General features: G+C 36.4%; 1 protein-coding gene across 1 annotated transcript in view; it reads left to right on the forward strand.

Annotated features, from left to right (window-relative positions):
• Window positions 1-12665, forward strand: part of PCSK5 (proprotein convertase subtilisin/kexin type 5) — a gene marked incomplete at its 5' end in the record, with an annotated part of 595445 nt that overhangs the window by 341999 nt on the left and 240781 nt on the right. The window contains one exon of the mRNA XM_056806299.1: window positions 10808-10925. Within this exon, the coding sequence (XP_056662277.1) occupies window positions 10808-10925 (118 nt within the window). The remainder of the gene's footprint in view (window positions 1-10807; window positions 10926-12665) is intronic.

The following is a 12665-nucleotide window of genomic DNA, read 5'->3' on the forward strand; positions in this document are numbered from 1 at the left end:
AGAGAGAGAAAGAAAGAAAGAAAGAAAGAAAGAAAGAAAGAAAGAAAGAAAGAAAGAAAGAAAGAAAGAAAGAAAGAAAGAAAGAAAGAAAGAAAGAAAGAAAGAAAGAAAGAAAGAAAGAAAGAAAGAAAGAAAGAAAGAAAGAAAGAAAGAAAGAAAGAAAGAAAGAAAGAAAGAAAGAAGAAAGAAAAAAGAAAGAAAGAAAGAAAGAGAGAGAGAAAGAGCGAAAGAAAAAGAGAGAGAAAGAAAGAGAGAGAAAGAAAGAAAGAAAGAAAGAAAGAAAGAAAGAAAGAAAGAGAGAGAGAGAAAGAAAGAAAGAAAGAAAGAGAGAGAGAGAGAAAGAAAGAAAGAAAGAAAGAAAGAAAGAAAGAGAGAAAGAAAGAAAGAAAGAAAGAAAGAAAGAAAGAAAGAAAGAAAGAAAGAAAGAAAGAAAGAAAGAAAGAAAGAAAGAAAGAAAGAAAGAAAGAAAGAAAGAAAGAAAGAAAGAAAGAAAGAAAGAAAGGAAGGAAGGAAGGAAGGAAGGAAGGAAGGAAGGAAGGAAGGAAGGAAGGAAGGAAGGAAGGAAGGAAGGAAGGAAAGAAGAAAGAAAGGAAGAAAGAAAGAAAGGAAGGAAGAAAGAAAGAAAGGAAGGAAGGAAGAAGGAAGGAAGGAAGGAAGGAAGGAAGGAAGGAAGGAAGGAAGGAAGGAAGGAAGGAAGGAAGGAAGGAAGGAAGGAAGGAAGGAAGGAAGGAAGGAAGGAAGGAAGGAAATATTAATGAGATCCCTCTCTGTGTAAGTGTCGTTTCCATGTTTCACCATTAGATGGCTCTTGTGCTGTATGTCTGGTCACTATCAGCTAGTTATGCATGTTCATAAACTTTGAAGAGAAGCCTCTATCATTAATTAACCAGCTCTTTTATTGCTAATGAATTCTTCATAAGTAATATTTGACAAAGTTGTCACAAACTAACTACCCAACATTAATTCTACAATCATTCATTTAGTGCCTCCTCCAATCAAGGTGCTGTGCTAGAGGTGTGGTTACAAAGACAAAAATGGAACCTGTCCCCACGCCACAGAAGCTTACATTTTACTCAGGAATACAATATGTACACAAATAAGCTTCTATGTTTATCACAAAGTTATTAGAGACTTAGAATTAATGGGCAACCTTACACTATTTACTAGCTTCCTTTTTCAAATGTCTTTAGAAAAAATTACCTATTCTTCCCTCAAGAGGCTTTTGTTTTATTTGGCGATACATGTCCACAGATAATTTGAGGAGGGTGATCCCCCCTCCCAATAACTGGAGGCATCAGGAAAGGGCTTATTTAGTAATATCTGACCCAATAGTGAGAAAGTGATGCATTCCAGGGATGGGAAACTTGTGTAAAGACAGAGAGATGGGAAAGATAATGATTTGGAAAATTATTTTTTAAATGTAAAAGCTTGTAGTTTAAACAGAAGTCTTGACTATTTAAGCACTTTCTTTATTGCCCAGGTCCTTGATATTCATTCAGAGATGATAAAACGTCTAGTAGCAGGTTCCTTAGACCCAATATTTAGAGAATTCCTTTAATTGGTATCTATCTTTGGCTATGTTTTGCCGCTAAGCATCTTATCTGGGACTGTTCCTTAGGTAAATGATAGTTGCTTTTCTGAAGTGAGTTATACTCCCCCAAATAGATAGTCAGTCCTCAGCACTTCTATTTTCATCTCAAACTCAACTAAAACTATGAAAACATGTCTGTTTTTTCCACATCTTCTTACCCAATCAGGAGAGACTGTAAGCTAAAATGGTATGTCCTTTTTGGCTTGGAAAGTCTTTTCTCCCAAGCCAGTCTGGTCATACATGGGCCAGGTCGGGACAAGCCTCAGTGACTTTTTTTAAACCACCTGTGTTTTGGAAAATACAAAATGTATCTTTCATCATTCTGTTTGCTAGGAGCTAACAGGTGAAATGGAACTCATTTTTGAGACATGACAAATATGTAACATTGTCAACAGACTTAAAACTCAAACTAAATTGATCTCTTGTAATGTACCACATATTTTTATTAAAATGGTGCTCTTCCTGACAGTACATCTCATAAACTATAGCAGAACACTGGGTTGGGAGTCAAGGAGACTTGTACTCAAATCCCTTAATTTACTAAAGACTTATGTAAAGACATTTAATCAGCAAATCATTTAAACTCTCTGAGCCTCAGTTTTCCCACATGTAAAACAATAGATTTAAATCAACAGCCTCAAAAGTACCTCCCCCCTACACATTTATGATCTTGTGAATTCTGAGACTCAGTTTCCTCTTCTGTAAGATAAGACTAATAGCATCTTCACAGCCTCACAGCCTCAAAATAAAGGATATGTATCTAATGCTTTGTAAATCTTAAAGCAGTCAGGAGTAAAGAGAATTCAGAAGTCTTTACTGTTTTTTTTTTCTATTTCCTTTATGTGGATTGTTGAACAGACTCTCTTCGCCCAGTTTCAGTCATTAGAGTTCATATGGATTTTAGAGTTCATATTATTTTAAAGTTTGTTGCAACATTTGTTGCTAACCTTTGTTTGTTTGTTTTTTATACCACAGTTATATCCTCTTCACACCTTCCATCTTCTTTATGCAAAGCCATCTGATACAATTGCATTTGACAGTGTATCTATATACAATATTCCATACCCTTAGTACCTCTCTCTTTCCTCCCTCCCTACAGTGAAGGGAATAATGGTGTAAGCAGAGATTCTGGCACCTGGGCCAAATGCACCTGATTTGGGAGGAGGGAGTGAAAAACAGGGCCACCTCCACTTTATGATGAGACATTAAAGCAGGACTTTACAATAGCAGCTTAGCTAAGTTCAAAGAGATTCCTAATCTTATTGGCCAATGGGTGATAATTTTTCAGGCCAAAGTAACCCTCATAGACCTTTCTAAGTCATGTAGAGGTTGCCAATAGAATTGGTAGAGGAAGAACCTTCACCTGTGAAGCCACAGATTCTTGAATGAGTGAGTAAGTGAAAAAAGCATTTATTAAGGGCCAGCTGATAGAACATGATCTGGGAATAGGGGAGACGCATCTTCCTGAGTTCATATCTACTTATTGCGTGACTTCATTTGCCTGAGTTCTTTCATTTCTAAAATGAGCTGGAGAAGGAAATAGCAAATCATTTCAGTATCTTGGCCTAGAAAACATCAAAGAGTTGAAAGACTCAATAACAACAATGTGCCAGACACTATACAATTCAAAATTCCCTTGCCCTCATGGATGTGCATTCTAAGAAAGGAAGACATCCAATAGAGGGAAATGTGGAGCTAGAGAAGTGAGTTTTGATCTGAGGAGTCACAGAGTTTAAGTTTTACCATAGGATGATTTATTGGTATTCCCCTTAGAATGGTAGTATTGCTTGGATTACTATTCCCAGATAAAAAGATGGAAGGGGCTGAGGATATAAAGAAGGTGGCAATGCAAATGGGTTGGCCTTGGTTTCCTGGAAGATGGCTGAATGGGATGGCGTGGGAGTAAGATTGATTGAGATAGGACACCTCAGCTACAGAAAGGAATTCCACAGATGTGTAGATTGGCTTTTTCATGGAGGAGAGTTTAGTCTCTAAGTGGGTTAGTAATAAAGAATGGAGAGAAGATAGTGAAAGTAGCAGAATTTATTAATAAACAAAAGATAGAGAGTATTGGGAGATATAAAATGCATAATTGTGAACACATTAAATTTTAAAAGATTTTTTAAAAAATAAAACTAAAGCACCCAAAATTAAAAGGGAAAATTTTTTTATATTTTCTCAGATAGAGGTCGCATATTTAAAATATGTAGAGAACATTGTCATGTAACAATATGAGCCATCATCAATGGATAAATAGTCAAATTGGGATATGGCTAAACAAGTTGTGGTAGATGATTGTGATGGAATACTACTGTGCTGTAAGAAATGACAAGCAGGTTAATTTTGGGAAAACATGGAAAGACATACATAAAATTATGAAGATTAAGATGAGTAGAACCAAGAGAACATTATATACAGTAATGGAAATATTGTCTGAAGAATGGCTTGTGTATCTCCAGAGAAAGAACTAATAAATACAAATAAGTAAGACAATTTTATATCTACATATATCTTTTTGTCAAATTATGCCTTCTCTAATGGGATAAGGAAGGGGGGAAAAGTTAACTGGGCATTTAATATAACAAACAAATAATTAAATAGATTTAAAATTTTTAAAGTAGCAGGATAGATTTTAAAATAATGAATAAGAATGAAACAGGGTTAGTTTGAAAGAAACTGAAGGATAATGTATCTTAATGCGACCTCCCTCTCTCCAACAAACACACTAGTCCTCTTCTACCTTTCTGGTCTTCTTAAACTTTACTCATTTCTACATACTCATCCATCCAGTGACATTTGCCTCTTTCCTCTTCCTTACACAAAATACTCCTTATTCTGTGTATTTTCACTGAATATTCTCTTACCTGAAACTCTCCTTCCTCATCTTTCTCCTGGGCTTCCCTGACTTCCATCAAGTCTCAGCTAAACTCCCACCTTCTATAAGAAGCTTAATACCCCTTCTTGCTAATGCTTTGCCTCTGAGATTATCTCTATCTAGTTTTTCCTTTATGTATCTAGTTTGTACATAGTTGTCTCCTCCATGAGACAGTGAGCTTCTTAAAAGTAAGGGCTAATTTTGTTTTTCTGTCATTCCCAGTGCTTAGCATAATACCTGGCACATTGTAGGAACTTAATAAATGTTTGTTGACTTGATTTCCAGGCTCTCCCAATAATTTACCTATCATCTTTAATTCCCCTCCTTGTAATAGTAGGATGAGGTTATTTATTTCAAGCATTTAAAAAAAATTCAACTTTCTTTTATTTTTTAAAATTATATGTAGAAACAATTTTTACAATTGTTTTCTGATATTTTGCAATTCAGATTTTCTCTCCCTCTGCCCCCTTCCCTCCCTGAGTAAATAGTCTGATATGGGTTATACTAGTGCTTTCATGCAATACACATTTCTATATTTCCCATGCCATGAGAGAAGACTCTTATACAATAAAAACCCATGAAGGAAATAAAGTGAAAGATGGCATGCTTTGATCTGCAATCAGATTCCAACAGTTCCTTCTTTGCCTTTGGATAGCATTTTTTTTTTATCGTGAGTGCCTTGGAATTTTCTTGGACTTTGTTTTCCTGATCATTTTTTATTCCTTCACAGTTGATCATCACATAATATTTCTGTTACTGTATACACTGTTCTGGTTTTGCTCACTTAATTTGTATCAGTTCATATGTCTTTCCAGATTTTTCTGAACTCATCCTTTTTGTCATTTCTTATGGTGCAATAGTATTTAATTACAACCATATCCACAACTTGTTCAGTCATTCCCCAACTAATAGACACTCTGTAAGTTTCCAGTTCTTTGCCACTATCAAAAGAGCTGCTAAAAACATTTTTGTATATTTATGACATTTTGAGAAGGATCCTTCTTTCCCATGTAACATTTTTTATTATCTATTATTTATTCATCAACCAACCATTTACTAAGCATTTATTATTATTATTATTATTACAAGGCCCTATTCTTGCCTACAATTCAGTTCAGGGTTTGATAAGCACAAAAACAACCAAAAAAACAAGACAGTTTGTGGTAGGACATAAGTTTTCCTCATCTCTCAGTTGGATGGATTACATTCAATTATCTCTTAAAGCCCATCCATACACTGCAGGGATATTTATTGGCACTTACAAAATAAGCTGGTGAAGAAAATGGCAAACCACTCCCAGTATCTTCCAAAAAAACCTGAGATGGGGTCAGAAAGAGTCAGGCATGACCAAAACAACTGGACAACAACATAAAATAGGCATCCTTTTCTAGCATCACACAATTGTATACCTTTTTTACTTGTGTAGTTCTCTGGAACTGCAATAGGACCTTGAGTCCCAGCTTACTAATTACCTCACAATTAAATAATACATGACAAACCTTTCTGTTCCCATTCACCTTCTGATATCAGTAGTGCAAATATAAAGGAAGAAAAGTTCATTGTGAAGGTAGAGCAGGAAGAAGTAAGGAGAGGGGGAAAGGAAGCAGACAGAAGAGATTGCTGTTGATAAATACTCTAGTTCTAGCCTCAATGATCCCTCTCTATGCCCTGATCCCCAGGATCCAGCTGTTCCAGGCTACCTACTGAGACTTCCAAAGGCAGCCACTGGAAATCAATTAGCAAATATTTATAAGGTGCCTCCTATGTGCCAGACACTATGCTAAGAATACAACTACAGCATGAAGGTCATGGGAGCTCTGAGGAAGGGAGCTTATGAATGCCATGAATACTGAGAGAGAAACATAGTCTGTACAAGGGAGTGAGGACATCTCATGCAGAGATAAATGCTCCACAAAGGAAAGCAAAAGTTTCCACTCTCCATAATATCTAACCCTCTAACAGTAGCATAGATAATGAGCATATATTTTATACAATGGCTTAAGAGATGGAAGATGGGAAGCCATACAAGGTGAAGACATTTAATCATATTTCAAGTCATTGTCAAACCGTTAAGGAATAGATTGATGTAAGGTCACCAAATACCCTAGGCATGTTATGCTTTTTTTTTTTTAACTCTTACCTTCTGTCTTGGAATCAATACTGGGTATTGGTTCCAAGGCAGAAAAGTGGTAAGGGCTAGGAAATGGGGGTTAAGTGACTTGCCCAGGGTCACACAGCTGGGAAGTGTCTGAGATCTGATTTGAACTTAGGACCTCCCATCTCTAGGCCTGGCTCTCGATCCACTGAGCTACCCAGCTGTCCCCGCGTGTTATGCTTATTAAAACTAACAAAGAAAAGAGAAGTTTAGGGGATAGCATTATGAATTTTTAAAGATGCAATGAATTGATTTCCTTCTCATCTCATTGTCTATCCTACTGTGTTGTAGCTTTCCTGATCCCCTGTTTTTCAGGTTCCCTCCCTTACCCTGTACCAATACCAACTTTTATTTTCTTTGAGATTGTTTTCCACTTTTTTATTGGCGGACAAGTTGTTTCCCATCAGCCAATCAACAAACATTGTTAAATGCCTACTGACTACCAAGCACTATACTAGACCCATCAATAAACTATAAACTCCTTGAGGGCAGGGACATTCCCAGAATGAACATATTTTGTATTTACTCATTGGTATATATATATGTTGTTTCCTCCAATAGAATATAAACTTCTTGAAAACAGCTTTTTCTGTTTTTGACTTTGTGTCCCCAGGGCTGAGCACAGTGCTTGTCCTATACTAGTTGGTGCTTAATGAAATACTTGTTGAGTGAATGAATGAATGTTTACATGAATATACTTTTTCCTGTGTCCTGTTCTACTTTGACATTGATAAGGGAGGGGTAAGGTGTTTTCCATACCCTCTGCAGAGCCCAGCTGGAAAGATTTGTTCCATTCCTTGGAGGATGCTTCTTTAAAACACTGGGCATGTACATTTTCCTGAGAGATGTGTCGTGGTTCAGTCTATATTGATTTATCAATACTCAACCTCAAGAGGTTTTAAAAGTCTTTCCCTTTTAATTACACCTCTCTTGTCTTCCTCGACCCCTGAAATATATATCCCAATATACAAAGATTTAATTTTGTGGCAGCCTTTCTAAGTAGTTACATATACCAATAAGCTTATATGATTAATGAGATTTGGCTGAGGATTCTTGTTCTGATTGAAGTTCAAGAAGGAATGCAAAAAGGCAGTAAAGCACAGGTGCATTTGAAGAAATTGGTGAAGGTTGGATGTCTGAATGAGATGTAAGCCTGTTATAGTGAGAGAAAGTATTGGGTTTGAATCAAAAGGATTTGAGTTTGAGTTGCAGTTTTATAACTTAAAACCACAGATTTTCAGTGGGAAGAGACCTGGATGGTTATTATATCTAGAGCTGGAAAGGACCTCAGAAGGCAAAATCCTTCTAGTCAAAATCCTTCATTTTTCAGTTAAGGCAACCAAAATACAAGTGTCTGGTCCAAGGTCACTTAGTAAGTAACAGTTAAGATTTGAACCCAGGTCCTCTGATTCTAAATCCAACACTTGTTCTATGATGGCAGTGAATAGGACATTGTAATTCTAGGACATAGGTACAAATCCTATCTCCTGATCAATAGTGTTAGCACCCTTTCTCTCTAACTACCTTGCAATTATTATTTTTATATATTTTCTGTGTATACCTATAGGGACAGCTGTTTTCTATCAGTAGAATATATTCTTCTTGAGAGCAGATATTGTTTCATTGGTATTATGACCATTTCTATTGCCTAGCACAATGCCAGGCACTCAAAAACCATAAATTTAGAACTGGAAGACCCATTAGTAGACATCAAGTCCAACTCTTTCATTTTACAGATGAGGAAACTAAGGCCTCAAGAAGCTTAAAAGAGTAATTTTGTCAAACTGGTATTACTTCACAGATTTAGCAATGGCAGAGACTTAGAAGCTGTTGAGTACAACATTCATTTTATAGATGAGAAAACTGACACTCAGAGAGTGGGTCCCAGCAAAGTGGCTACCCAAAGTCACACAGCTTCATAGACAAAAGCAAGATATTTAGAAGCAGTATTGACATACTTTGCAAAGATTGGAGTTAGAGTAAGGAGCCCTGGATTTAGATCCCACATTAACCACATATTAGCTGTGTTGTCTGAAATTAGTTTATTTCTAGGAAGCTCCGATTTTTTTCATCATAAGATAAGGGTGGGAGGCAACAGGGTGTAGATAAAAGGCTGACCTTCTGCCTGACACAGACAAGTTATGTAACCTTGGGAAAATTTTGGTGTGTCCAATAGATTCTCCATGATGATAATTCATAGCCTTAGCTCAGTGTCTAACACATAGCAATGTTTATTGAGTGGCTGATTGATCTGAGAAGATCTTCATCTCTTCCAGTGAAGAGAGTTTCCCAGCAGAAGTTCCCCTTAATTGATGAAATCACAGAACCATAAGACCAAGCATGAAATCAAATAAAATAATGAGAACAACAATAATTCTTGCACAGAGTTGTTGTGAGGAAACTGCTTTACAAAGCTTAAAGCAAATTGTGAGTTATTATTTATATTACTTGAAAAAATAGTAAAATCCTGGTAGTAATGAGCTAGACCTTGATTCATGGGTAGAATTAAACAATGAAGAGAGAGAAAAGAAAAGCATTTCAGATAGAGAGTTAGTCAATCTACAAGAAGTCTTTTAAGTGATTACAGTGTGCCTGGAATTGTGCTAGGCAATAGAAATGGTCATAATATCAATGAAACAATATCTGCTCTCAAGAAGAATGTATTCTACTGATAGACAACAGCTGTCCCTCTAGGTATACACAGAAAAATATATAAAAATAAGAAATGCAAGGTAGTTAGAGAGGGTGCTAACACTGTTGATCAGGAGAGGTCACATATGAAGGGAGTAATTGATTTGCATTTTGAGAGATGATAAGGATACTATGAGGCAGAGTTATAACATGTTGGTCCATTGTTGTCCTTCGTACTTGAAGAGAACCAAAATGGCTTCATGATTTCAGGGTCAATCAACATTATGTCCAATTATGGTTGATTACATCAATGTGTGCTTAGAAGGCTCTACCACTGGTCAGGCACAAATAGCTCATATAAATAGCCACTTGGGTTGGAGATGTCTCTAAATTTTTACATATTGCATTTATTTTGAGCCACTGCAATTCTGCTTTGCTCACAGAGCTCATACCTTCTTTGATTCCGTTTATAACATACAAATAAGAAAAAAGGCATAAATGAGCAAAATGTGTTCAGGAAATTTTGAGTGGATCAACCTGCTTGGCATAGAGTTTGCATAAGGGAATAGTTAAAAATAAGGTTGGGGCCAAATTATGGTGGAGGGTCTTAAAATCTGGAATATGGAGTATGGGATTTATCCTATGAGCAGTGGGGAACTATTAAAGAGTTTCCCACAAGGGAGTGTTGGTGATAAAAGCCAAGTTTTAGGAAATCAGTTTGGCAGGAGTGTGAGAATGGATTTGATCTGGGAGAGGCTGAAATGATCATGAAATCTAGAATTTAAAAATTAAATTGGAATAAAAATTGAACATTAGGAATTATTGATACATTCTCCTGGTAGTGATGTCAAATTCATCTTGAAATCAATAAGACCTGTCACTGGAAAGTGAAAGATACAGTGTTTTGGGGGTAAAGCTAGTTAATCTCTATGAGCCACAATCTCCCCACTTATAAAATTAAGATAATAAAAACAGCACCTGCTTCACAGAGTTGTTGCAAAAGAGAAATAATAATGAATGCAACATATTTCACAAACCTTAAAGGACTAAATAAATGAGTTATTGTTAATATTATGATCTCACAAAAATCTAGAGGCCTTCCTAGTTTGATCAAATCTTTCCCTGTAAAAGGAAAGATAATATTTTGTCTTGTAGGGTCATTCAGCTTCATTATTAGTTGTGACAAAAAATAGAGTAGATTGTCTTGCTTCCAGGTTCTTATTATCAATGTATACTTACACTATGAAAATATGCAAATATTTTTTAAATCTCTGCAGACTAGGAAACTATGTAAAATTATGGAAACTATAGAAAGAAGTTAATATTCCATGACTAGGGCACTTAGGTAAAAGAATCATTTAATGAATCAATGAAGAGACACTATCTATTGATAGCTTTCCCCTATTAATTCTTAAATACATAGCCTAAAGGGGAGCCATGGTCATGAAGAATGGTATATGAATTCTACTCTGAGAGACAATATGACTTATAAGATTAATAAATGTTCAATACATTTCGTTGGTGTGAGACTGACCATTTTGTTCACCTTCCACAGTGAGTCATCTCTACGGTTTTGGGCTGATGGATGCAGAAGCCATGGTGATGGAAGCAGAAAAGTGGATCACTGTCCCCCAGCAGCACGTGTGTGTAGAGAGCACTGACCGGCAAATCAAGTAATTTCCTGAAACAGTCATTTATGATAATAATGCCCTCAAATATCTCACACATTCTCTTTTAATGTCTGTCTTGGTTAGTTGTCCAGAGAAGATAAAATTGCTTTTCCATGAAATGGATGGAATCTTAGGGTAATACCTCAGTGAATTAGCAAGCTTTTAGCAAGTGCTTACTATGTATAATGCACTGGAGATAAAAAAGTTAAAGTGGAAACAGTACGTGCCCTCAAGGAACTTACATTCCTTTCAAAATATTGTTTTAATTAGCAAACATTTATATTCTTTTCCTCCCATCTCCCTCCCTGCAAATGAAAGAGAAAGATAAGAACAGAGAGAAACAGAATAAGAGAGGGAGCATGGGGGAGAGAGAAGGGAGGGAGAGGAGGGAGGAAGGAAGGAAGGAAGGAAGGAAGGAAGGAAGGAAGGAAGGAAGGAAGGAAGGAAGGAAGGAAGGAAGGAAGGAAGGAAGGAAGGAAGGAAGGAAGGAAGGAAGGAAGGAAGGAAGGAAGGAAGGAAGGAAGGAAGGAAGGAAGGAAGGAAGGAGGGAAGGAAGGAAGGAAGGAAGGAAGGAAGGAAGGAAGGAAGGAAGGAAGGAAGGAAGGAAGGAAGGAAGGAAGGAAGGAAGGAAGGAAGGAAGGAAGGAGACAGGGAGAGAGGGAGGAAAGAAAGAGGGAGGTAGGGAAGGAATGAAGGAAGAAAAGGAACAAATGAAAGGAGAGAGGAAGGGAAGGAGAAAGGAATGAAATGAAGGAACAAAGTAAGGAAGATAAGATAGAAAACTTGTAACAAATACTCATAATCAAGCAAAACAAAATTTTGCATTAGCCATATCTGAAGATGTGCCATTCATTCTACATCTTGAACCAATTTTTTTCTCTTTAAAGTAGCACTGATTTTCATCATTTATCTTCTGGTGTCGTGGCTGGTTATTCCATTAATCCTAGTTCTTAAATCTTTCAAAATTGTCTTTATAATGTTATTGTTATTATATAAATGGTTCTTCTGGTTCTATTCACTTCATACTCTGTCACTATTGGAGAAGGAGCTTATATTCTAATGGGAGAGATGATCTGTACATAGGTAGGTATATAAAAATGTACCTGTAATAGATGGAAGGTAACCATAAAGGGAAAGGTACTAGTAGGAAAAGCCATCTGAAGAAGATAATGTTTGACCTGAGTCTTGAAGGAAGCCAAAGAATCTCAGAAGTGGAGTTGAGGAAACTGAAAAGATGGGAAGAGTCCATGTAGGGAAGGCCTTTATATGCTAAAGGAATTGATATTTGATCTCACAATTAATAGAGAACTACTGAAGTTTTACAAAGTGGAAAACCTCTTTCAAAACTTCAAATCCTAGTGTGGAAGAAACTTTGTAATCTCAAAGACTGTGCCAACAGATCTCATTCTAGCAGATTGTTCTAAGGAGGAAACAATTTTAGGGTATGTATGCCTGATGCTGAACAGGTTTCTATTATTCAATGGCCACTCTAGTCGACGGAACATACTCATCATCAAGAGAATAGTCGTGGGATAATGATTTTTTTCAGTTATATCAATTCATAAAGATCATCTACTAAAGTATGAAAGGAATTAAATTTCTCTCAGTAGAGGGACTACTCATCCTTAAAACTTTGAAGAAAATAGCCATCAGACCCCTGAGAAAAATTTCTCGCATTGAAGAATGACTGTAAAGCTGCTTAAGGTTGCTTTGCAAGTCTTGCAGACTCATAAATTTTGTATC

The sequence above is a fragment of the Monodelphis domestica genome, chromosome 7, assembly GCF_027887165.1.
Source record: "Monodelphis domestica isolate mMonDom1 chromosome 7, mMonDom1.pri, whole genome shotgun sequence".
In the NCBI taxonomy this organism is placed as follows: domain Eukaryota; kingdom Metazoa; phylum Chordata; class Mammalia; order Didelphimorphia; family Didelphidae; genus Monodelphis; species Monodelphis domestica.